Source organism: Melopsittacus undulatus, chromosome 2 (genome assembly GCF_012275295.1).
Source record: "Melopsittacus undulatus isolate bMelUnd1 chromosome 2, bMelUnd1.mat.Z, whole genome shotgun sequence".
Taxonomy (NCBI): domain Eukaryota; kingdom Metazoa; phylum Chordata; class Aves; order Psittaciformes; family Psittaculidae; genus Melopsittacus; species Melopsittacus undulatus.
Genome location: NC_047528.1, coordinates 779042 through 805133, shown reverse-complemented (window position 1 = coordinate 805133; position 26092 = coordinate 779042). Strand labels below are relative to the sequence as shown.

The 26092-nt window shown below is 50.6% G+C and overlaps 1 protein-coding gene across 1 annotated transcript in view; it reads right to left on the bottom strand.

The window, feature by feature from the left end:
• The window catches only part of SLCO2B1 (solute carrier organic anion transporter family member 2B1), a 49756-nt gene that overhangs the window by 4036 nt on the left and 19628 nt on the right, over positions 1-26092 (bottom strand). Inside the window, exons 5-11 of the mRNA XM_034074452.1 lie at positions 24714-24941; positions 23541-23639; positions 21421-21551; positions 13557-13665; positions 7273-7437; positions 5113-5305; positions 3947-4106 (exon numbers count right to left, since the gene is read on the bottom strand). Of these exons, the coding sequence (XP_033930343.1) occupies positions 3947-4106; positions 5113-5305; positions 7273-7437; positions 13557-13665; positions 21421-21551; positions 23541-23639; positions 24714-24941 (1085 nt within the window). The remainder of the gene's footprint in view (positions 1-3946; positions 4107-5112; positions 5306-7272; positions 7438-13556; positions 13666-21420; positions 21552-23540; positions 23640-24713; positions 24942-26092) is intronic.

The following is a 26092-nucleotide window of genomic DNA, read 5'->3' as shown; positions in this document are numbered from 1 at the left end:
CCCCATCTTCAACACTGGGGAGTCACCACTGCCCTGGGAGATTATCCCAATGGTTCCTTGTTCTCATTGGGAATGATTCTCCTCTTGTGTCCATTGGGAATCTCCCAGCAGTAACTTGTGCCCATCACCCCTCAGCTTTCCCATGGGACTCCTTGTCCAAAGGGAGTCTCCATCTCCTCTGCAGCCTCCTTTACCTCCTGGCACATGGCTCAGGGCTCCCGGAGCCTTCTCTTCTCCACTGAACAGTCTCAGCTCTCTCAGCCTTTCCTCACTGCTGCCCTTGGACCATCTTTGAGGCCCTTCTCTGGCCCCTCTCCAGCCTGGCCCCAGCTTTGCTGTGCAGCAGGACCCAACCTGAGCCCATGCTCCAGGGGTGCCCTGAGCAGCACCGAGCACACTGGGACAATGACACCTTCATCCCTGTGCTGATGCCCTTGGGGATGTTCCCAGCACCCTGATACGTTTCCTTGCCTCAACCACTGCTCACTCCTATGGGGTTGGGGTCCTCCAGTGTCACCTACAGTGGTACCTTGGTTCATCTTTCTGTGCTTCCAGATGCATCTGGAAGTGCTCCCAACCCAGAAGCATCCCTGCCTTGTTGGTGTGAGCTGCAGCAATGCCTCCCTGCTCCCGGCAGCAATCCTTCTGTGCTTGTTTCCTATCTGTTATACACTGCAGATGCTTGGACATGGGTTTATTTCAATGTCATCATCTGCCAGATGAATGCTTTGGCATCCCCAATAAATCTGGACTCTTGGTGTGAAATAAACACAGCTGATAAAACATTAAAGCCTGATGTGAGTTTACCCACCTGTGTTACATCTGTATTTAAGAGACCTTGAGGGGCTGGAGCGGGGCCAGAGAAGGGAATGGAGCTGGAGCAGGGCCTGGAGCCCAAGGGTGATGGGGAAGGGCTGAGGGAGCTGGGGGGTTCAGATGGAGAAGAGAAGGCTCAGGGGGGACCTGATGGCTCCTCCAAGTGCCTGCAGGAGGATGGAGCCAGGAGGGGCTGGGCTCTGCTCCCAAGGAACAAGGGATGGGACAAGAGGAACCGGCCTCAAGCTGCACCAGGGCAGGTTTAGATGGAGCTGAGGAACAATTCCTGCCCCACAGGGTGCTCAGGCATTGGAACAGGCTGCCCAGGGCAGGGCTGCAGGCACCGGCCCTGCAAGGGTTCACAGCCCTCAGTGCCATGGGGCAGGGGTGGCCATGGGGCAATGATGGACTGGATGGTCCTGAAGCTCTTTTCCATCCTGGTTGATTCTATGATCCTTAGGATGAGATCTCCAGGGGAGCAGCCTGGCTCCATCCCCTGTACCCACCTTGTCTGCTGCTGCAAACCCTCCATGCAGAGCCCTGCTGCAATCAAAGCCAGAGCCAGCTCAGGGGAGCATTAAATCAGAAAACCACTTGCATGGGGAAAATGCAAAATCTCACCTTTGAGAGGGGATCATAAATCCCTGGCACAGCATTAGCAAAGGAAGGATGCCCTGGGGCAAAAAACAGGGATTTTTGTCTTTTTCTGCAGATTTCAGTCACAGTTCTCTTTTCCTTGAACAAAAAACCTCTTTTTAAAGACCTTTAGATGAAATAGGTGTGATTTTATCATTGCTGGAGGGAGCCAGACTCACACCAGGCTGGCAGTTTGCAGAGGGGTGATCCCAGAGGCAGCAGCAGACCAGGGTCTCCTAAGTCCCCAGTGCCACATCACTGCCTGGGGAAGGGGCATGGCTGATGCCCATGGAAGAGACCCACAAGGAACTGCTCTTGGCTGAGAGCACAGGGGGGGATTTGGGATGGAAGGGGACAAAATCCCTCCTCCCACCTTGAGGAAAGAGGATTTGCAATCTAAATGAAGGGATTTATCTTCTTCAGCCATCTGAAATGAACTAAACCAAACCCATCATCCAGTCTCCTTCTGCCGTCATGGACACAGAGGGTCTCCAGGGGACCCAGCACAGATGAGTGCTTGCGATAGCTGAGATGAATTTGGGCCAACGCAGTTCACAGCAATGCAATTAGATAAATTAAAACTCATTTGATCTGTGCAACCAGCACCTTGCAAAGAGCCAGAGACAGGAATTAAAGGGACTCCAAGACAGCTTTGTGTTGGCTGGAGGCTCCAAGCCTGGAGAGGGGCTTGGGACAAGGGCCTGGAGGGCCAGGCCAAGGGGAATGGCTTGAACCTTGGACAGAGGGGCTTGGAGCAGCTGCTCCAGTGGAAGGAGTCCCTGCCCATGGCAGGGGTTGGGAATGGAGGAGCTTTAAGGTCCCTTCAACCCAGAGCATCCTATGACTCTAAGATGATTCTATAGGTGGCAAGAAGATCCAGCAAAGTATCTCAGTGCTAAAGGAAGAGTTAATGTTGGCTTTGCCAAGTATTTGATGGCACCATCCAGGGAGCCCAGTTTTGCTGTAGCATCTGGCTCCACGTAATTATACATATTACGAATGCAGGAATGGGTCCCACTCAGGAGTTCAGGATGTCAAAGGGCTGGAGGCATCTTTGGGAAGGAAGAAGCAGTTGAACAAGCTCTGCTGTTCTAAACACAGGCACAGGGATGCAGAAAAGTACATCTGGGACTAAGCCCTGGCACAAAACATAATGGTTATTAGAATGAAGTGTTGTTCATTAACAAAATGCTACTAAAAAGTGCCCAGACAGTCCCTTGCTGCCATTACATCCTGTGCCAAGAGCCCAGCGGGAAACTACTCACCCAGTATGGATTGCTAATGTGTTTCAGATAGGTATTTGAATTGGCAAAGCCTTCCTGCCTATTTATGTGTTGAACTGTATTGCCTGGGGACTCAGCTGACAAGTGGCACTGTGAATACTCAGCCCCATTGGGGTTTGGGTGACAGGCAGGGAGAGCATCACAGAGCAGGACAATAGCACTTCCAGGTCTGCAAATCAAAGCAAAGCCAAGAGCAAGCCCCATTTCTCCAGCTCCCACAGCAGGATTTTCCCACTACATCATCCTCTTGTGCAGACACATGGTTTGGAATCCGGTATTTACAGGGAGGATGCACATTGCAGCTGGATCATGACTCTGTAACCTGCAAATCCGCAGGCTCAAAGGTGGAATAACATTGCTTTACCAAGGCCCTCCCACAGCATTCACTGGCTAAATACCAGTGCTGTGGGTACTGGGGCAATGGTCTCCCCATCAGCTGGCTCAGAGCACACAGAGCTGCTCTCCAGGGCCCTAGAAGCATGAGCTGCCTCCTCTCTCTTCATCAATAGATGTAACACAGCCAAAACAAGTTATGATGGAGACAACCTGGCTGCTTCTGCAACTGTAGGTACCAGTTGAGTGCTTTCAGCTTCCAGTTGAAGGTGTCCCTGCTCATGGCAGGGGGTGGAACTAGATCATAGAATCACAGACTGGTCTGTGTTGGAAGGGACCTTAAAGCTCATCCTTGTTGATGAGCATTTAGGGGTAAGAGGAAAGCAGAAGGTCTTTGCATGGTACTTGCATCTTCCATGCATCTTTGCATGGTACTTGCATCTTCCATACATCTTTGCATGGTACTTGCATCTTCCATACATCTTTGCATGGTACTTGCATCTTCCATGCATCTTTGCATGTTTTTTCCATCTTCCATGAATGAAATCCATTCAACCTGCTGGGTAGCAGGGCGATATTGAAGCTGGGGTCTGTGGAGCTAAACCAGACCCAATGACAGAGCAGCTGATGGGGAAGGACACTGGCATCCCAAAAGGTTGGATACCTTGGCCAAGGACTGTGTTATGCTGGAGAGTGCTAACAGACACCAGGCTTTTCCTGGGATGTTCCCAACCTTCTCCTGCCCATCCCACAGGGTCATGTAGAGCTTGTCCAACACTAACATCAGAAATCCCAGCCACCAGACCTGAGCACTGCACAGGTCATCCCTCATTATCCATCCCATGCCAGGACAGGAATGCAGTGGATGAATGACTTACCAGGACTGAGTTGTTTTCTGCATCGACATTCACACCCCTGCAGCCAGCAGAACAGGGTGAGATGTATTCGATAGCATTGGAGCCACAGATGGGGTTATAGGCTTTCTCAGGGCAGTTGCACTGGAGGTTGCACTCCAAGGTGTGGTATCCAAATTCAGAGCTACAGCAGGAGGAAAATATTAATGCAAGGTATTGAGCATCACCAATATACTGAAAATACTGCAGGTATATTTGGATTAGCACAGACACATTTCATTGCTCAGCAAAACCTTCCCCATGTCACAGAATCATGGAATGGGTTGGGATGAAGGGAGATTAAAGCTCATCTAAAGCCATGGGCAGGGACCCCTTCCACTGGAGCAGCTGCTCCAAGCCCCTGTGTCCAACCTGGCCTTGAGCACTGCCAGGGATGGGGCAGCCACAGCTTCTCTGGGCACCCTGTGCCAGCGCCTCAGCACCCTCCCAGGGAACAGCTTCTGCCTCAGAGCTCAGCTCAGTCTCCCCTCTCTTGGGCAGGTTCAAGCCATTCCCCTTGGCCTGAATGTGAGGACCCACAGAAATTCCACTACAACCCCCCAAACCTTTGCCCGTACAAATCATCCTGACCACAAACAGTGCAGAAAATCACCCACTTCCTTCACATTTAGCCCCAAATCCGGGTTCTCGGGGTATTTGCAACACCACAGAGGTAGTGAGCTTCCCACTGAGGGCTCAGACCAGCTTCCACCAAGACCACAGCATGCTGAACATGAGATGCTCTGGACCAGGAAGGTCCTGCCCATGTTTAGCTGTGCAGGGAAGCAGCCCCAGCTTTGAAGGTGTGATCCCAGGGCTGGCCCCTGCCCAAACTCTTCTCCTCTGAGTAAGTGCTGCACTTTCCAAGATGAGTCTTTAATCTTGGGCTGTTTGTGCCAATAATGTTCACTTTGGGTTTCACAACCAGTGTGTGAAGATGAAAGGAGTAAGGATGCAATGATATCAGTGTTTATTCACAACAGCATTGATCTCTAGCCTTGTTTTACCACCATTCACTGTTTCTCATTAGGGAATAAGCCCATTTCTGGGTATTCTGCTTAACTCCCACCTCCACCCCAATCAGTACAGACGGGAATTGGGGTGTACCCACACCCCTGGGAATGACACCCCCATTCCCCCCCTGTCAGTACCTCTCACTGTAGGTAACACCCATGACCTTCTGCGTGGGGCAGCCGAGGAAGAGGAGGGGGAAGGCCACGATCAGGCAGAGGAACATGCCGAGGACACACATAGCACTGCATTGCCTCAAGGACATCTGGAACCGCTTCAGGATGGCACCACCGACCACGATCCCAACCATGGCCCCGGGGATGTTCACAGCACCTGGGGAAAGACAGGTCCTGAACCCTGTTCTCCATCCTCTGATCCATATCAGTCCCTTTGTTATAACAAGGGCCCAGAGGGTTTGCTGTTGGGCTCCTGGTTTGTAGCATCTGTGCTCTGATGGGTACCAAGGCTTTTGCAAGGACCGGTGGGATGATGCTAAGATGCTAAACCAGCAGGATTCCACAGCAGACTGGCTGCCTTATGTATCCATGTGTGGAAGATGTAGGGACCAGTCAAAACCTGTGCTCCACCCAGCAAATGGGATTTTTCAGTGTAGACAAGGATAAAACATCAAGTGAACCCAGAGAAGACACTAAATCTCTGTGTAACGCAGCCATCTGCACACTTCAGTTGTCATCAGTGTAAAACTGTGAAGGTTTCCATCACACACTTGGCATCCTACAAACCCCACCTTTATAAAGGGGTATCAAAGCACAACCTGTTTAGTTCAACAGAGAATCAATGGGGAGGTTGCTTTCAGGCAATAGATACCCACACGAGGAGGGGTTTCCAACTGCATAGGGCTGTTTGATCTAACAGAAGAAGGCAAAACAAGTATCTGGGAACAAAAACTAGATCAATTCACCCAAGAAACTGGTTTCTTACCCTTTAACAGGGTGGGTAAATCAAGCGTGGGAAGAGCTCAGCAGGGCACATTGGTGCAGGACACCACTGCTGCTGCCTTTCTGCCTGTATTTAGCTTGGGCTTTGCCATTCTGCTCCGCTCCTTTTCCTCTGCTTTATTTGCTATGGACTTCAGAAAACTCTTTCTTATGAGGATTCCTGCTGTTTGTGCTCAAGTGTATTTAAAATACTTCCCCGTCTGCACCTCTGAACTCCCCACCTGGTTTTACAAGAGGAGAGTGCTCTTCTTTGTACTTTATTGCCATGAGAAGATCACAGAGGGAGACCTCAGCCTCGGACAGGATATTCTGGCTATTACAATGCAAGCAAAAGCAGGCTAATCTCATGAGCACATATCCTGCTCAGCGCTTACTCTTTTCCTTCCTAACAACACCAACGCACACAAGTAGATCAACAACTACAGGCAATGAGTCTGACCATAGAAAACAAGCTGAAGGGCTCAGGAACCATCAGAGCCTGGCTGGCCTCTTCCTCCAAAGTGCCTTCAAATGCATTCCTACATTTCTGCAGGCTTTCATTTTATTTACTAGAGACTATTTAAAGAGCCTTAACCCAATGATTGATGTAAAGTATCCCCCGTACAGCAACACACACAGTTCATATCCGTTGTTTCTTTGCTCTGTTGGAGCAATGAGTTGGTTTCCTTTCCTTGATTATACGGAAGAGCTTGAGATAACAAACATCTATCCAGGTCTTAAAAGGTTTTCTTCTAGCAAGAAGTGTAAAGGAAGGGAAGTAGATAGCAGATGAGAAACTATGGGCAAGGACCTTGTGTCACCTCTGTCTCGGCTCCGCAGGAAATGTTCCTTCTTAGGAATCATGGAATGGTTTGGGTTGAAGGGAGCTTAAAGCCCATCCATCCCCAACCCCTGCCACAGGCAGGGACCCCTTCCACTGGAGCAGCTGCTCCAAGCCCCTGTGTCCAACCTGGCCTTGAGCACTGCCAGGGATGGGGCAGCCACAGCTTCTCTGGGCACCCTGTGCCAGCGCCTCAGCACCCTCCCAGGGAACAGCTTCTGCCTTATCTCCAACCTGAACTTCCCCTGTTTCAGTCTGAACCCATCACCCCTTGTCCTATCACTGCAGTCCCTGATGAAGAGCCCCTCTCCAGCATCCTTGCAGCCCCCTTCAGACACTGGAAGCTGCTCTGAGGTCTCCACGCAGCTTCTCTTCTCCAGCCTCAACAGCCCCAATGTTCTCAGCCTGGCTCCATACAGGAGCTGCTCCAGCCCCTGAGCATCCTCGTGGCCTCCTCTGCACTAAGTGATCTCCAGCTTATGCTCTAAGAGGTGCTCAAAAGCCTTGACAACAACACTCACCGATTATCAAGTTGGCCAAGGATGCTGTAAGGGAGAACTGCCTCTCCAGGAACTTCCCCATGAACGTGGCTAACCCAGCGACCATGGCAGAGAGGTTGACCTGAGCCAACACCACCAGCAGGAAAACGGGATGACGCAGGTTCCTCAGCAGCACCAGTGGGAAATCTGTAAGGAAAAGGGAAAACTGTTGCATAGAGAGGAGGTGCACAGCAAAATAACCCGTGGAAAGTGGTAAAATACTGGATTTTCCTATATTCTATGCACCAAACTAATTCTTCAGGAGTATTGAGCTCTTCTGAACACTTCATTTACAGAAGGGCAGAATGAGTGCTTTCAGGTTTATCATTTCAAGGCTTGATTGAGTGACCATTTGGATACTAAAAAGCCAGAATGAAGCATCATGACGCTGCAAAAACTGACCTGAAAATTGCAAACCTGGATGAGAGATGGAAGCTGACGATCCCTCATCCCACCTGCCTCTGGAACCAGCCGTGGGATGGGTGAATCAATGGCAGAATTAGTTGCTGTGAGCAACAAAGTAAGGTTTTCAGCTGGAAGTGCCCTGCAGTGATCATCTGGTCCTGAGCAGCTCCAGGCTGACCAAACATTAAAGCACATAAAGAAGGGCATTGTCCATGTGGTCATGGCCCAACCTGCTCTTTAAGCATGGCCCAACCAGAGCTTTAAGGTCCCTTCATCCCAAATCAGGCTGGGGCTCTATGATTCTGCAGCAGTGTCTCCTTCTAAGCTCTACTTCAGAGCTACCAGGGTCTTATGATGCCTTTGGAGAAATTCAAGTGACTTTATGGTATTTATTCAGCCTCAACTGGACCTCTATGGATTGTATTCATATCTCCAGCCTTCCAGGGCTGGACTGTACCAGGATGGCTGAGAGCAACATGGAAACCTGCTTGTTTTAACCCCACCACCCTGGGCTGAGCTCTGCGGCACTGAATCATTATAGGGGTCATTACAAACACTCATCCCCTGCGTGAACAGGGCCTCAGTTCATTTCCCTGGAGCTTTCTGGCAGTGCTTCTGCCAAAGCAAATACCAAAGGAGCTGGGAAGTCATTAAAAGTGAATTCATTTGTTTGCTGCAGTTGCAATTTCAATGTCCTTTCTGTTTCCATCATTAAAAATATGTATTTTGGGATATATTTGGATAGGCAAGAACTGCTCCAGTGAATTCCCCTAAGGCTGAGCCCTTAGTGCTTGAGACAGACATCTTCATCCTGCTCAGCAAAGACAGCTCCCCCTCAGTGCCATGGGATTTGGGATGCCTGATGCTGACACCCACCAGCTGGGAAGCTGCAGGTCTCCCTCCTGGAGTGATTTCTGCTTCATGCACATCCCAAACCTGCTTTCTGCTCCCCCTGAACCATCTCCTTCTCCCCTGCTCCATATCCGGCTTTGCAGCACGCAAGCAAAGGGTGTGCATAAGGGCGACTTGCAGACAAACACATGATGAATTTCCCAGATGGAAGGCAATATGCTGAGGCAGAGATAAGGAATTAACAGGGAGGATTAACGCAGTGACCGGCCATAAATTAATGGTGCTAATTCTTTGCAGCTCACAAACAATTGGGGCAATCTTTATATCTGCTCCAGTACGGAGCCGCTGGGAGATGGGGGCTGCTGGTCTGGGAGTGTGTGTTTGTTTTAGCTGTCCTAAAGGGTTATAGAATCATGGAATAGTTTGGGTTGAAGGGACCTTAAAGCTCATCCAGTTCCAACCCTCTGCCATGGACAGGACACCTCTTCACCTCTTATGTGAAGAGCAAAGGTGCATCCATGGATGTCCCCTATTCAAAGGCAAAGCTCTTGTTCATGGAAGTATTGCCTCTCCAGCTCAGCACTCTGCTCTCAGGGTTAGACAAGCAGAGAAAGACATAGGGGAACAGCAAAAGCAGGGCACAAGAGAGGGTCCAAGCATGCCAGGCATGTTCAAGGACCCTGAAATACTGATATGCTGGAGAGCTGGGAGGTTAGCACTCAGCTATGACCTATGATGGTATCTCTGGACTAGATCAATGTGAACCCCAAAGAGGGAGGTGGATTTACCCTTAGCTATAGAAGCAGAGAACGGTTTGGGTTGGAAAGGACCTTAAGATCATCCAGTTCCAGCTGCAGGGACAGTTTCCACTGGATCAGCTTACTCCAAGCCCCATCCAACCTGGTGCCAGGGATGGGGCATTTACCACTCCTGCTTTTTGCAGCATATATCTGCTTAGTTGTCTTAATACTTCAGACGTATTGCAAATGTGAAACCTCAACTTGCTTGCTGAAAGATGTCCCAAGAACTAATCCAGCCTTTTGTTGGAGGCAATGGGAATCCTACACCAAAACAATTCCTTCTCCATAGGGTGCTTTGGCCTTTTCAAGCACATTACACCCCCTCTGCCATCACAGATCGGAGCTATGAAGCTACAACAGCAAGCAGGCTCCCCACTTCATGGTGAGAAACCACCCTCTGCAACCACCATCTAGTTACTAATTCAGCCTTACAGCTCCAGAGATGAAACTGGGCACATACTAAAAGCAAACAGAAGCTTTGAAATCATAAGACAAGAATATCCTTGAAACCATCTTTAGGCACCAGAGATAAAACCCCCCAAACAAGTCACAAGCCCAGTGTTTTAATTGCTTTGAAGATCACCTTTAATGGCTTAATTCCCAGTACGTGCAACAGAAGCTGCACATCCTCCCAAGGTGCTTTCAGCAGAAATTAGCAATGGAAATGACTTGAGGCTAAATCCTACCTTTTTGATTACTGCGAGCAGGTCCAATGCCTGCAAAAGGAGCACCTGGGGAGTACAAAGAGTGGGGTGCAACCCAATGTCACCCAGAGCATCTGTGCGGGAGCCAAAAGTACCCAACCCAGAGGCTTCCAGGGAAATGGAGAACATGAAGCACCTGGTGGGATGGGCTCTAACCCATCCCCATTTCATTCCCAATAAAGGAAATGGTAAACGTTCCCTTCTTTTCCTCTCAGGTCTTTCTATGTGCAATGAAGCAACAGAACAAATGACAAAGCGCATTTCCTTCTCCATAGTCACGCTTCATTTTGCATCATTTAAGCTGAACTAAGTGACTAAACAACATATCTGAACATCTTTCTGCTCCAGGTCAGTTTAGTAACTCAAGGCTTGCCACTGCCAAGCCCTTAAGGGAATGATGAACCCTTAAAGGTGCTTTTCAGCCTTACGCTGCTGCTCAAGGAGCATCCTTAAGTGCTTCGACATCCCTGTTCCCTCCAGCTGACAGGCAAAGGGATGCATCCCAATGGGAGATGCTGCCTTCCTCATGGTTCTGGTCCCAGGTTGAGCTTGCAGCCATCCCCCATGGGTGGCTCAGAGGGAGGACTCTGTCTTACATGGGATGTGGGAATAACGTGACAGAAATATCCCATGGAAAAATCTGAGATCTTGTGCAGTCCGTTTGATCCAATCCCTGCTGGTATCCTAAGGCTTTCCTTCATCCCATCCCATACAGGGGACCCACAGCCATCAGCACTGGGCAGTTATGGGGCTGTCTTTATGGTGCTGTCTCTTCCAAGGATAGCACCAAAGCCCTGGCCAGCTCTGGGACCATCTATTAAAGCTCCCCTCAACATGCAGATGGACCAGCAAGCAGATGAGGTGTTGCCAACAGCCACCTCCATCACAAGGCTTAGCCCCTTGCCCATAAAACTAACATATTTTGTACAAGCATCAAGGCTGAATCAATACACAGGTTTCTATTTCTCCTGTCAGATATGATAGGAATCTGCTTCGTGTCATTTCTGATGATGAACTGATACAGCCCATCTCTTACATGCCCATCTCCTGCCCTTCTGCCCCCCATGCTGCAGGCAGAGATGCCAGAGGTAACCAGGCAAGCCAAGGAGGTACCTCTCAAAGGTCCCACAGCACAACCCCATCACTTCCAGCCTGCTGAGACTGCAAACTGGGACCATCCTTCTTCTGGATGGGTCATCCTTTTGTACTGGGGCGTGATGCACAAAAGGCTCAGTACGAGCAAGGCACAGGGACCAGATTGTCCTACAGCATTTCCCCATCACGTGTGTCTCATCCTGCCTCTCTTTTCAGACAACAGAAGGTATAAATTCCAAGGTGACTCAAGCTGGAAAATCTCCAGATGTTGTTTTCATAAACTATTGTGTAGGAAAGAATAGAAGAGAGGAAAGGATTCCTGGTGAGAGAAAGGATCAGAGAATCCCAGACTGGTTTGTGCTGAAGGGACCTTAAAGCTCCTCCAGCTCCAACCCCTGCCACGGGCAGGGACCCCTTCCACTGGAGCAGCTGCTCCAAGCCCCTGTGTCCAACCTGGCCTTGAGCACTGCCAGGGATGGGGCAGCCACAGCTTCTCTGGGCACCCTGTGCCAGTGCCTCATCACCCTCCCAGGGAACAGCTTCTGCCTTATCTCCAACCTGAACTTCCCCTGTTTCAGTCTGAACCCATCACCCCTTGTCCTATCACTGCAGTCCCTGATGAAGAGCCCCTCTCCAGCACCAAAAAGAACAGAAACAGAATAAGAAAGAAGAAACAGAACAAGCAATAAAGTCATAAAATAGGAGGCAAAATCCTCTTTCTAGTGACCTGTAGGTGAACTAGCACCAAAGTCCTTAGATTTCACCCAAATTGTCCCCATCACACACTAGTTTCCCACCCACTTTCTGGCTCTAAAAAGAGGCTTGTGTAAGGGATGCTGATGATGCATCCCTGCCCATGGCAGGGGGTTGGAACTGGATGATCTTAAGGTCCTTTCCACCCCAAACCATTCCATGATTTCAGCAAGAGAACAAAGATCCAGACCCTTTGTTTTCCTCAGGACTGGGCTTGGGGGGCTGAATTCTCAGCAATAAGGAATGTCTGTTAGCACAGCATCACAGCCCTGGCAACAGCAACGCTGCAGCTCAACCACACACAACCCATTCCCTTCCCTCTTCACCCAGGAGCTCATTTCCATTCATTCTAAAGAGGCAAAGAGCAGCATCAGTGTGAAAATCCCATCCAAGGGTGATAAATATGTTCCCATCATACAGGGTTTCTAAATCCCAATGCAACAAGGTCAGGGGGGGATAACCCCTCAGCTTGCTCCTCTAATTTAGCATTAAGGCAGCGAGTAAACAGTGCAAGGAGCAGAATACAAACCTGCCCACGCTGCTGTGGCCGTGCCTGCCCTGCACTGACCTCAATAATACAGAGAATTCCAATACATTAAAGGGATGATATTCAGGAGACAGGAGGAAGCTGCTATGGCTCCAGAAGGTCACTTTCCTTCAGTAATTGCCTATGTACAGAGTGTTTCCTTCAAGAGAATCAGCTCAGAGCAGACTAAAGCCCAGCTGAATCCCTGCAGCACAAAGAGCCTGCTCAGTGCTAACCAAGCGCATTGCACTGGGTTAAAACCAGCCCAGACAAACACGCATCTGGTTTTAATTGCTCACACCCTGGTTGTCCTTGGAAGGACAGGGAGGGCACCTGGCTTGGGTGTTGTCAGCAGCCTTGGATGAGGGAGTCTAGGGAGGCTTTTGGGGGTGATGCTGGGGATCTGCTTCTCACTGACATGAGAGATGGGCAATGGCAGATGGGTGCACCCATACTGTCCTCTAAATGGGGCTCTTTCCCTTCCCATGGCTTGCACATTGCACCTTTTCCTGCCTGGTTTAGGGCTCTGATGAGGTTTTGGGGTCCGTTTCCCACAGCATAGACAAGCCACAAAGCCACACAACACTGCAAGCTACCAACCCCAGATGCTTTGATCAGCATGAGGTGGAATGGAGTAGTGTGGACATGATGGAAAGCATCCGCTGTGAGCAGACCAGGAAGAAACCTGCAGATCTAATTATACCTCTGCTATGGAGAGAGGCTGAGAGACCTGAGAGCAGCTCCAGTGCTTAAAGGGGCTGCAGGAAAGCTGGAGAGGGGCTTGGGACAAGGGCCTGGAGGGCCAGGCCAAGGGGAATGGCTTGAACCTGCCCAAGAGAGGGGAGACTGAGCTGAGCTCTGAGGCAGAAGCTGTTCCCTGTGAGGGTGCTGAGGCGCTGGCACAGGGTGCCCAGAGAAGCTGTGGCTGCCCCATCCCTGGCAGTGCTCAAGGCCAGGTTGGACACAGGGGCTTGGAGCAGCTGCTCCAGTGAGAGGGGTTGGAGCTGGATGGGATTTAAGCTCCGTTCATTCCAACCACCCCATGTCCCTGCATTACCCACTGCCAGGACGTGTGTTTGTGCATGCAGAGAGGACCCATCCAAGCAGGAGCCCAGGGATGCAGACACTTACGTTTGATGAACTTGGTTAGAGAGAGGCTTTGCACGTGTTCAGATCTCGACCTGAGCTGGCTGAGCACATCCTCACTCTTCTTGCTGTCACCTTCCTTCCCATTCGCCACCTGGGGACACATGAGAGGCTGTCACTGCACTGACCATGACATTCCCATTGAACCCTCTGTATCTCTCCCCGGTCATGCCATGCTGGAGATGGAGTCTGCAATGCTTTAGGGCTTGACCAGCACTCTCCGTGTCCTGTTGGGTGGGAGCATCCATGCATACATCTCTGTTACAGGGATAAGAGCCACTTTCCCCGCAGTAATTCATCCCAATTCCTAAATATCAAGCTAGGCCATTACCCGGGTACAGCACAGCATGTTCTGAGCTCACATGAACATGGGAACCCAAGGGGTATAAGTCTGTGCATCCAGAAAACCTGGATAACCTTAGGGAGATGTTTGTCTTCCCCAGAGGGTCTGGTTTACCCATGGATAAGGGGGAAGGAAGCACAGGAACTGAGGGAACAATGATCCTCCACCTCCAACCAAAGATCTGGATGCTGGGTTTGGATGGAGGATGAGCATCTCCCCCACATCTCCATATGTACCATAACAAGCTGCTGTGTGCGTGCCTTTGCCCACACTGGTCCATGGAACGGGACAGATCCTGCAGCTCTCTCCCCTTTATCCTTCTCTATGCAGAAGAGCAACACTTTGCTGCTGGAGAACTGATGGATCCATGTATCTCTGCTTAAGTTAGCCTCATCCAATGTTTGGAGCTCTGAGGGTCACTAACCTGGAGCTCACAGGACCTGGTGCTGCTGCTCAGAAGCAAAGAGATGCTGATGGAAGATGGAGGGCTTGAATCATCCAAGATCCATTGCAGCCTCATTAGATGACTGCACATCCAAGGCCAGTGTCCAGCACCACAGGGCATCATTCCCCTGCCAGCAAGCAGCAAGCCAAGGGGAAGAGGATTCCTCCCTTGGCCACCAGATCCCCTGCTCTGCAGGCTGCTAAGGAATCACTGGGATGGAGGACATTAATGACAACAGATGTGCTATTATCCATATGCAATAGCAGAATGTGTTCAAAAGTGTGGTTTTCATGGAAAACCGCATGTGTTTATAGCCCAAGGCCAGAGGCAGCAGCTCAGTCTGACATCCCACATAGGCTGCAGCAGCTCAGTCTCTGGCATCAGACATCAGCTCAGCAGCACTGTGGTGACAGCACCAGTTTACTGAGACAGACAAATGAGCTCATTCAACAGCAATTGGATGTTCTTAATTCACAGGGAGAACTGGGCAGCTCTTGGGTTAAAATGGTCTCTTTTCATCTGAAAACAAGACTGATTATTGAGCATGAAGGAAGTCAACACATCCCGTGCTGCAGCTCCCACCTTCCTTGTGGAACAGCCTCTACAAGGGGAAAGGGATAACGCTCATTTCATGGCTTCTGTTGCTGGAGGTCAGGGTTTAATGAACCTTGCAAATGGGACTCCTGGCATGGGGCAGACCCAGAGGAGCTGGGTCTGCCCCATCCCTGGCAGTGCTCAAGGCCAGGTTGGACACAGGGGCTTGGAGCAGCTGCTCCAGTGGAAGGGGTCCCTGCCTGTGGCAGGGGCTGGAACTGGATGGGCTTTGAGGTCCCTTCATCCCAACCCAGGCTGGGATTCTCTGGCTTTTCCCAGGTTGAGCTCAGGTTAGGGATGCTCTTCTTATGGAAAGCATGGGGCAGCTTCATCCTCCTTCCTCAAAGGCCTCCACCATCCCCACACGGGGCTAGACGTGATGGTTATAGACAAAATCCCTTTACAAAAACATGAGGTGCAATGGGAGCCCATTCCTGATGGACATGCACCCATCCTTTAAGGAATCATCCTGAAAAACCCAAGTGTGGGGTCACGTTGTAAGGTGCTTCCCACATGTGTCTGGTGTTCTTTGGCATGGTGCTGTTGCAGTCGGGGCAGTGCTGAGCAACCAGCCCATGTTATTTCCCCTTCCAATTCCAGCTTGCCAAACTGCCTGCTCTAATGCTGGGATCCTCTGTGGCAGGAGCACAGCATCAGCAGCAGGGCTTGAGCATCTCTGATGGCAGACCCAGCATCCTGCTCCTCCCTGCCCACAGTGAGGAGGCAGGATTCATCCCCATCCCTCTGCATCTTGTTTCCCAGCATGTGAATGTCCCTGCTCCATCCCTGAGGAATGCATTTCCTCATCCTTTCAGACAGCAAGTAAATACATCAGGGGTCCAAGCCAGCTGGGGGAGAGGAGTTCTCCTCCTCCTCCAGGGCTTGGCTCCATGTGCAGACATCAGCTGTTCCTCGGGTGGGTGCTAAGCCAGATGTGCACAGGAACATCCCACTTGCAGGGGTCATGTTCACATAGAGGCATTCCAGAGCGGGGAATTTCTGGGATCTGGGGCTTTTTGTGCTTTTCTGGATGAGCAGAGAGTGCCCAAAAGAGCATTTCCTTTCTGAAGGACAAAGAGCTCGAAGCTGAGAAAGCCACAGGGAACAGCTTGGATGTATTTCTGCAAAACACTGCAGTTTTAGAGCAGAGAGGAGAGTTTGTAACCTAATGTAAAGTGAAATGAAGCTGGAGTTTGTCTTTCATAGCATCCCAGAATGGTTTGGGTTGGAAGGGACCTTAAATTCCATCCCGCTCCAGCCCTTGCCATGACCAGAGACCCCTTCCAGTGGAGCAGCTGCTCCAAGCCCCTGTGTCCAACCTGGCCTTGAGCACTGCCAGGGATGGGGCAGCCACAGCTTCTCTGGGCACCCTGTGCCAGCGCCTCAGCACCCTCCCAGGGAACAGCTTCTGCCTCAGAGCTCAGCTCAGTCTCCCCTCTCTTGGGCAGGTTCAAGCCATTCCCCTTGGCCTGGCCCTCCAGGCCCTTGTCCCAAGCCCCTCTCCAGCTTTCCTGCAGCCCCTTCAGGCACTGGAGCTGCTCTCAGGTCTCCCTCATCTCCAGGATTAAAGGCATGAACCTTGTTTCCCTGCATGGACATGAAACGAGGCATGAGCAGGACTTGCTTTGCAGGAGAAGCATCTTCCCTTCGAGCCAGGCTCCTGCTCTCCCCTCCTGCCACTGCACCTGCAAGAAGGGCAGCCAGAGGTGCTGCAGCCTGGTTGTGTTCAACCACAGCCCTGGACAAGGGGATAAAAGCCGAGCTCTGTGGCTGAGAGGTTTCCCTTGCTCAATGTGAGGCTTCTGGAGCGTTTCCCTTTGGCTGCACATCCCCTGGTGCCAAACAAGGTCAGGGAGGAGCTATTTTCATCTGAAGCAAACAAAAAGCAAAGCCCTTGGCTCAAAGGAATCCGTTTCCTCCATACAAGGTCACCCTCCCCACAACGCATCCCTGTGCCTCTTGCGGCCAGTGTGGGTCCCACCAGGGACCTGGCTTCCTAGAGCATTCCATAACCAGCCCACAGGCACCTTGCTCACGTGTAATGGGATGCTTGTATTCAGCCACTGGTTGTGCCCATCTAGAAAGCTCCCTATAAAATCTAAACATAGAGATCATCCCATTCCTGCCAATAGCACCTCCACACCCTGCCCTTGTCCCCCCATTAGCTCCCTGCATAATACTCTGTACATACCTAGGCTGCCTTTGCCTTGAGGAGGTTCAATGAGGCAGCCTCAGAGCATCCCAGGAGCAGAAGTATCCAGGCTAAGCCTCAGATTCCCTTGTCCCCTCTCTTTAACCTTTCCCTACCAACTGAAGCCTGCATCGAGGAGAGTTCCCCATCATCTCTCATGTCAGCATCCCCAGGGCACTGCTGAACAAACAGGGGAGGGTTTGGATAAGTGTTGCAATCTGTCCCCACACAGACACTGGAGATGGTGTTTCGCACTCCCCAGCACCATTGCACAACGTCTCTGCATACACTGAAGGGTCAAATCACTGCTCCAGCACCTTCCCACTGTGCCAGGACCCAGAACAACCCCAAACAGAGCTCTTTGCACCCTGAATCACCCTCCGTGGGTTGGGAAGGGGATGGGAAGTCCCCAGCGAGCCCAGTGAAGGGCAGGAGGCTCCTGCAGGCTCAGACTTGCTAGTGCAATCCTATGTGTAGCCAAGAGCAGCATCCATGGGGCATCCTCAGGGCAGGGCAGGAGGGGTCCTGGCTGCATTGTACCTGCAGGAGCTTCTCCTCATCATAAACCTGCTTTGGTACTGGAGGGACAGGAGTTGCCTGGACCTCTCCAAGCAAGGTCACCTCCATCAGGAATGGTGATGTCCAAACAGCTCTTCCAGTGTGTGGCTTAAGAGGGAAGCACTGCTGAGAGGGACTGACACCCAGAGGGATGTGTGACAGCACCAGGGCCTGGACATGACCAGGACATGTATCCTGCTTCCCATAAAACCCATCCCAGCTCTCTCACGAGGCATTTGTTTGCAGATGACAAGTGCTGACAGTACAGGAGAGGCTTTGTCAGGGCAAGGAGGAAGCGTCTCTCCCTCACCCCCTTTGCACGGGCTGGGGGGATGTTTGGTTCTGTGTGACTGTGGAATGTCACAGAATGAAACCTGAACTGGGAGATAATGGGATGGAAAAGACAGATCTTGTACAGGAGAAATGCTGAGCGATGGCAACGCTCCTGCGTTTGTTTGAGGTGCTCCTGAGATCACCTTTTCCAACCCTTTTCCCATCACCAGTAGAGATACAGCAACTGGGGAGGTGCTTTACCTGCTGCAGTGCAACAGGCAATGAGCCTGCAACAGACACAGGGTCCAAGAGAAGGCCTTTCCTAAAGGGGAAGTCTTGAGCAGTCAGAATACAGCTGCCTGGGTTGGGACACAGCATCAACAGATAGCAAAGAATGAGCTTTGGCTACTCAGCAACTGGAAAGTGCTCAAATGCTGTAGTTCCCCATAACCCAGGGCACAATCCCAAGGAAAGAGTTCAGGCTCATGGAGGCAGGATTAAACTGGAATTATTGGGAATAAGTGGTTTTGACTGGAAGTAGTTTGTCCAGTAACAGCCTCATCCTCCCATCCCCTGCCTGTGCTCATGATGGAACTGGATGAGCTTTAAGGTCCATTCCAACCCAACCATTCCATGACTCTATGACAGCTTGATAGCTTTGCTGTGAGCATCCCTTAATGGGCTTATTTGGGATGCTTTGGTGCTCGAAACTCACTGACAAGTATCAAAGCAGAGGAATAAAAATGCTCCGTGTCTGGAGTGATTGATTTATGAAAGGGAAGATCAAAAGAGAGAACTCTGATGATCATTGATGTTAACCCTGAGTGCACAAATCATCCCAGGAACTTCAAAGGAAGAGGCTAGCAAATAAAAGAGAAGCTGAAATGTGGTCATAGAATAAGTAATTGAGATCTGTTTTGGCTGATGGGAGGAGGCAAATAAGCTTCTAAAGAGGCAGAGGGATGTGCTGTTATTCAATGCTTGCTGGACGATGCCCATTGAGGAGGATGCTGTTCGGTATGGATTTACCAAGGGCTCTGATAAGCTATATAGAGTAAGGCAAGAGAAAGAAGGACAAAGGAAGGTAGGGTGAGGGTCAGAGGAGAGGAATAATCCCTTTGGCAGGGACAAGGACTGAGCCATGGGCCTGTTTGCACCACTGGGATCTCATACTATGGACTACACAGCAGTGGAATGCATCCACAGCTCAATGTGGACACGGTATTCCCAGGCAGGCTCATCACCCACTGAGACATGCAAGGGGCTGCAGACAGCAAGAGGCACAAAGACAGCTTGACCCTTTGGCCTCCAAAAATGAATCCTGTGGCTGGTGGTGCAGAATCATCTCAGCTTCTTCTCTGGACAGAGCAGATCTGTGCTTTTCCTATGTGCTGTTATGGCTGATGTGCCTATGGGTATTTGGTGTGGGTGAGATGCTGTGCTGGGGCTTTACAAACAACATGGCAAACCCCAACTGATGCTTCAAGTACTTGCAGCTTGTTCCTTTATTCCTGCTTTAGATGGGAAGAAGCCCTGAAAGCAAAGGCAGCAAAGGAAATGCTGATTGTCTTTGAAGCTGCAGCTGTATTTAGATAGGGTTGACCCCAAGGTTATCACAGTGTCTGTTCTTGCTGATCTGCTGGTCTGTAAAACCCTGTGCTGACCCCATCCCTGCCTTCCCCTCTGCTGCATGTCAGGGGATGGAGCTTCGTGCTGCAGAGACAGCACAGGGATCCCATCCCACCCTTCCTCACTGCATGGCCACATCCATCCCTCTCCATCCCAAACCAGAGCTGAGCACAAGAAACAACAACTTTGCTCTGTGTGGTGAGAAGATACCTGCGTGCAGCCTGTGCTACTGTGGTACCAGGGACCTACTGGGAAAGGGCATCTGCTCCAGCTGGGGCAGAGGAAGGGCCATGGAGATGCTCTAAGAGCTGGAGCTGCTCTGGAGCCAGGCTGAGAGAGCTGGGCTGGGGCAGCCTGGACAAGGCTCCTGAAGGGGAGAGCTGAGAGCAGCTCCAGTGCCTAAAGGGGCTGCAGGAAAGCTGGAGAGGGGCTTGGGACAAGGGATGGAGGGACAGGCCAAGGGGAATGGCTTGAACCTGCCCAAGAGAGGGGAGACTGAGCTGAGCTCTGAGGCAGAAGCTGTTCCCTGGGAGGGTGATGAGGCGCTGGAATTGGTTTCCCAGGGAGGTTGTGAATGCTCCATCCCTAGTGATGGTCAAGGCCAGGTTGGACAGAGCCTTGGATGCCATGGTTTAGTGTGAGGTGTCCCTGCCCATGGCAGGGGCTGGAACTGGATGATCTTGAGGTCCTTTCCAGCCCTGACTATTCTATGGTTCTATGATTCATAACCCAGAAGTAGATTACAGTACCCCCAGAACTGTAAGGGGTACAGTCACATTCTCCCAGGCACATGAAACCCTAATCTCTGTAAGGATCACTCATCCCTATGGAAATTCAAGCAGCAGAAGCAGATATGAGGAATTATTCTGCACCAGGCAGTGCATGGGCTTGTTTAGACAAGCAAGTTTCGACACTGCCCCAGGTAAAACACATGTGAAAGGCAGTTACACAGGCTGGAGTATCAACTGAGTGCAACTTCACCTACTAAGCGCGTCCCAGCAGCTTCTGTAACATTCCTAACCGGAATGTGATGCTTCCTCTTAAAGAGCCTTTGGTGTGGATTACTCCTCATGACACCTGGGAACCTCCTGAGCTGTTCTGAAGCTTGGAGTGAGCACTGAAGGCTCCAGAAGTCAAAACCCTGGTAGTAAACATGGAGTAAAGGACTGTCCCAGCAAGAGCCAGGGACAAGCATCCCCTGCACAAGCTGCAGGCAGACAGACGTTGGCTTGATGTGGCATGTTCAGGCTGTTAAAGGTATTTCCCTGTCAGTTATCACTGAGGACTTTACAGAGCCAGGGTGTTTAGGGGTGGGAAGCATCTAAAATCCTTTTGGCAAGAGAAAAGATCACAGAGAGATGGTCACACACAATAAGGAGATGGACTGCTCATATGGAATTCTATGGGATTGGGTGGAAGGGACCTTAAAGCTCATCCAGTCCCAACCCCCTACCATGGGCACAGACACCTTCCACTAGAGCAGCTTGCTCCAAGCCCCATCCTGCCTATGCAAAGGGATCAATGCACAGGCACTACTCCAGTGCCCAGCAAGGAAATTGTCACATCCATTAAGCTACTTGCACCACGCTGGGTTTCACTGAGCCCAGCACTCAATGGCCTCTGACATGAGAGATGAGACCAAATCACAGCTCACAACTGACTTTGGGATGCAGCTATGAACATCACAACCACATCCACAGTTGTGCTTCCCACAGATGCAGCAGGTGATGGTAATGGTGATGGAGGAACGCGCACATGGATACACAAGGTACTTGTGTGTGCAATACAAAAGGGGAATATTCAGCCTTTATCCTACCTCTTTTGGCATTTCCCTTGGGAAGAAGAAATAAGGCACCGCAGACAGGGCCACGAGACTGGCTGCGACCAGGAAACCCAACCACCAGGCTCCAACCCACCGCGGGTCCTTGTTCGTGAGCTGGACTTTGCCTGCAATGCAGATAGAGATATGGGTATTAAATCAAAGGTGAATGGAGGGATCCCAAAGAGATGGTGATGGGTGTCCCAAACATCATCCTGCTCCAAAGCAATGGCTCCCAGTCTGGGAGCATCACTTCTGGGAGCTGAGCAGCCTTTGCACCCGAGTCATTCCATGGTGTTAAATCCCATTTCATTCTTCTTTATCACCATTTTTAGTGTCTAAAACCCACTGAGCCCTTTGGATGGAGCCAACTGAGACACGGATGTCCTCGAGCTGGAAAGGCAAAGGAAAGCATCCCTATCACAGCCTTTTCAGATACGGGATAACCGTGTTGTGACAAAGCTTGGAAATACTCAAGGGGATTAAGTCATAATATCTGTCAATAGGAATTCCTTTTCCTTTCCTTTTCTTTTACTTTCCCTTTCCTTTCCTTTTCCCTTCCTTTTCCTTTCCCTTTCCTTTCCCTTCCCTTTCCCTTCCTTTTCCTTTCCCTTTCCTTTCCCTTCCCTTTCCCTTCCTTTTCCTTTCCCTTTCCTTTCCCTTTTCTTCCCTTTGACTTCCCTTCATAAAAGTCCTTTATTAGGATGAAAACAGATTTAACTACAGCTCACTTTCAGCATCCAAGAGCCCTGGTTTAGGTTTCTTTACAGTGGCTACCCACACAAGGACCCCATTCACAGCAGGACCTGGACCATGGAGCTGTTCTCACCAGTCTGGTCCATCAGGCAGGGCCTGGTTTGCAGTTCAACCACCAGAACCCCTTCTTTACAAAGGAACAGGGATTACATCCCTTCCTCTTCCCTGCCTTCCCCCAGCTCATCCCATCCTCCTCTCCTGTCATCCTCAGGACACTGCCAAAACCAACACTGTCTGTGGGGAAGGTCCTTGGCATTAATAACACAGAACATGCAGGAGCCAGGATGCAAATTCACAACAGGGTGAGTGTGAACCAAGATCTATTTGTACAGGAAAAGGGGATACCTGTGGTTAGGCACCAGTCAGGAGCAACCCCAGGAGATGAGTGCTCTCAGAAGGCTCTTTGCTCATGGTGAGGTTTAACACAAGTGAGCTGTCCTAACTGGGGGGTGCAATTAAAACTGAAATCACTTCACTGCATTCAGCACAGTGGATGAGGCTGCATCTCATATCCCATCAATGGCAGGAACAAGGAACAAGGCCAAAGGAACTGGATCATCTCCTCTCTGCATGATGCTTTCAGCAAACTGGGGTTTTAAATCTCCTCCTGCATAAACACCAGGTTGTGTTTTTTCATAGTTAAATTAGTTTAGGGACTTAAATTAGGTTTAGTATTAAGCAGCCACAGCTCACTGGCTTGTCCCAATGGGGTGAAAACACCTTTAGGCTGAAGACAGCTCTAAAACTGGGTGTTCTCCAGTTCTGGCGGCTTGGGCACATTCCTCATTCAAGGTCCATCTGCAGAAGATGGTTTAGAAGAACAGAGCATCAGGGTGTGAAGGCAAACAGCAAACCCTCATCCCATTGCTTCATCAGGTGAGGCAGGTGAGACAAGACTCCAGACACCCGTCCATAGTTCACCCACTGAAGAGGATGGAGAGCTGCAGCAATAAGCCTCATAGGAGGAAGCAGCTCAAGACTAGAGCATGTCCTTGTGCTGCAAGCATCATAAATGTATGGGGTGACAAAGTACAGGGCAAAAAATGACTAGTGAAGTCAGTGAGCAGGAGTGAACCAGAGGCCCTGAAGAGGAGACAGAGCTCCTAAATACATCTGTATTATCAACACGCACTGCTCATCCAGCTCCATACCCGACACTCAGCCTCCCCTTGGGCAGGTTCAAGCCATTCCCCTTGTCCTGTCCCTACAGCCCCTTGTCCAAAGCCCATCTCCAGCTTCCTTTAGACACCCCAATTGCACCCTCATCCACGGGGGGTCGGGATGCCCATATCAGGGCTGGCTCAGTACATGGGATGCAGTGTAAAGGATGCTGCTGGGTCTCCAAGGACACATTCACTCACCTCCAGTGACTTTGTCTATGTCCACATAGAAGCGCAGCATGGCCGAGCCCAGCATGAAGGCCACCCCTGGCCCGATGACAGTCACAGAGAACAAGATGCCTGCAGAGGGATGGGAGCAGAGAGGGAATATTGAGGCAGGATAGGGCTGGACCAAGGTCCATCACATCCCCTCTAGCACAGCTGTTCCCCTGGCAGCTTTCCTATCTCACCCCATTTGAAAGCCAACAGCCCCGTGCTTTCCATGTTCCCTTCACAGGAAAGGTTGTGCAAAACTCAGACCCTTCCTTCCCCTTTTCTTCAGCTTCCTAGAAAGACTGAAATACACCCAGGAACAAGATGTGCCTCTTGGCAAAGGAAATGTGGGAAACGCAATGGGTTTTACAAGGTTAAGGAGATAAAAGTTATCAGCACACTCTCCTATATGAAATACTGATAAACCCAAATGCATACAAGATCCCACTTGTAACAGATGAGCCTTTCAAACACGGTTCAGAGGATTGGAGCAGGTACCAGAGCAAAATCTAATGTAGTACTCCCAGTTTCTTGATGGTAATAACCTGGTTTTCAGCCACACTTGTTATCCAGTTCAGCTAGAAAAGGGCTAGAAAGACCTGCAAAGCCCATCCCAGCACCCTTGGGTCATCTCTTTTAGACACCAAGCAATTCTCCAGCACCCTCTCTGCTGAAGGATACATGCCCATGTCCTTAGGTGCTTGATCCTGCCTATTTAGCTTCCTATGATTTTCCCTATATCTAACTGCCATGGGTTCAGCAGACTGCTACTGCTCAACCCATGACACTAACCAAAGTCTTCATTGCTGCATCTTAACCTCATAGCTGCTGTGAACAACAGAGATCAGGTTATTCCTATTCTCTGTGATGAAGCCCTTCTGGAGGAAGACATGGTTATGATGTTCCTCTCCATTTTATCCCTCCATCATGTCCCCTAAACCATGTTTTCCAGTACTCCTGGTCTCTGCAGCTTGGACAAGCTTGAAGCAGATGAACTGTTACTGCAGGGACCTTCTAGCACTGGGTAGAGCAGAAGGGATACAACCTCTGCTCTCATTAGCACCAATTAGCACCTAACTATCAACCTAATCCTGCTTTGCCCTCTTCATCACAGAAGCATGGAATGGGTTGGAAGGGACCTTAAAGCAGCCCCAGCCTTACCCAGATAGAGTGGGGAGTTCCTCTCACTGGCGAAGTCATCGATGTAGGAGATCCCAAAGGGCTGGATGGGGACACCACCGATGCCCAGCAGCGCCTGGGCGATGAACATGACCAGGAGAACAGCATGGTTCTCCCTGGCAGCATGGGGGGTGCAGCCGGCATCACTGGTGTTCCACTGGGAGCCCTGGACCCCAAGCTGGCACAGGTCAGTGGTGTTGCTGAACATGCCTGGGATGAGAAGGGAAGCAGGACTAAGGAGCTCTGCCTGGCGGAAGAGCTTCCCTGGGATAGCAGCAGGCACATAGACATAGAAACATGGAATCATGGAATGGTTTGGGTTGAAGGGACCTTAAAGCTCCTCCAGCTCCAACTGCTTCCATGGGCAGGGACCCCTTCCACTGGAGCAGCTGCTCCAAACCCCTGTGTCCAACCTGGCCTTGAGCACTGCCAGGGATGGAAATGAGAACTCATTTTCCTCAGAAAGGGATGTCAAAGTGAAAGTGCTGATTCCAGCACCTTCATCTTCCTTAAACCCCTGGGGGAAGGGTACTGGTGTTTACAGCAGGATTGCCATGGTTATACTGGTTATACATGGTTACACAGCCCTGGGTGCTCACATAACACCTGCACAACACTACTGCAAAGCGTGGCTGATGGCTTCCAAACTGTCCTTAGCTCCTGACCCCTGTTTGCAACCATGAATTATTCACTCATTAAGTCACCCATTAAGACTCTGGTGACTGCAGCTGAGCTCAGTCTGAGACAGGAAAAAGCTGTTTCTTTCCTTTCTCATTCTTTCACCTTATTTGAGGGAGAAAATCCCAAATCCATGACCTGTTCCTCCATGAGCCATTTAGAGCTGCACGTTTCTCACAGGAGGTTGATTCTCTGGTGGGGTCTAGAGCCTGAAAGCATTCATAGAATCATGGGATGGGTTGGGATGAAGGGACCTTAAAGCTCCTCCATTCCCAACCCCTGCCATGGGCAGGGACCCCTTCCACTGGAGCAGCTGCTCCAAGCCCCTGTGTCCAACCTGGCCTTGAGCACTGCCAGGGATGGGGCAGCCACAGCTTCTCTGGGCACCCTGTGCCAGTGCCTCAGCACCCTCACGGTAAAGAACTTCCTCCTTATCTCCAACCTGAATCTCCCCTGTTACAGTCTGAACCCACAGACAGCTCAGCTACATTGGGGGTGCCAGGTGAGGTGCCCCACAGGCAGAAGTTGGGTGTGAAACCAGCACTGCCCCATAGCAGACAACACTGTTTCACCCCCAAAGCTGCCCCGTTGGGTTGAGACAAGCTCCTTCCCATATCTCTTGTGTCCTCCCCACAAAGGTGACAGAATTCACAAGACTTTGTCTTATCTACGTTAGGGCAATG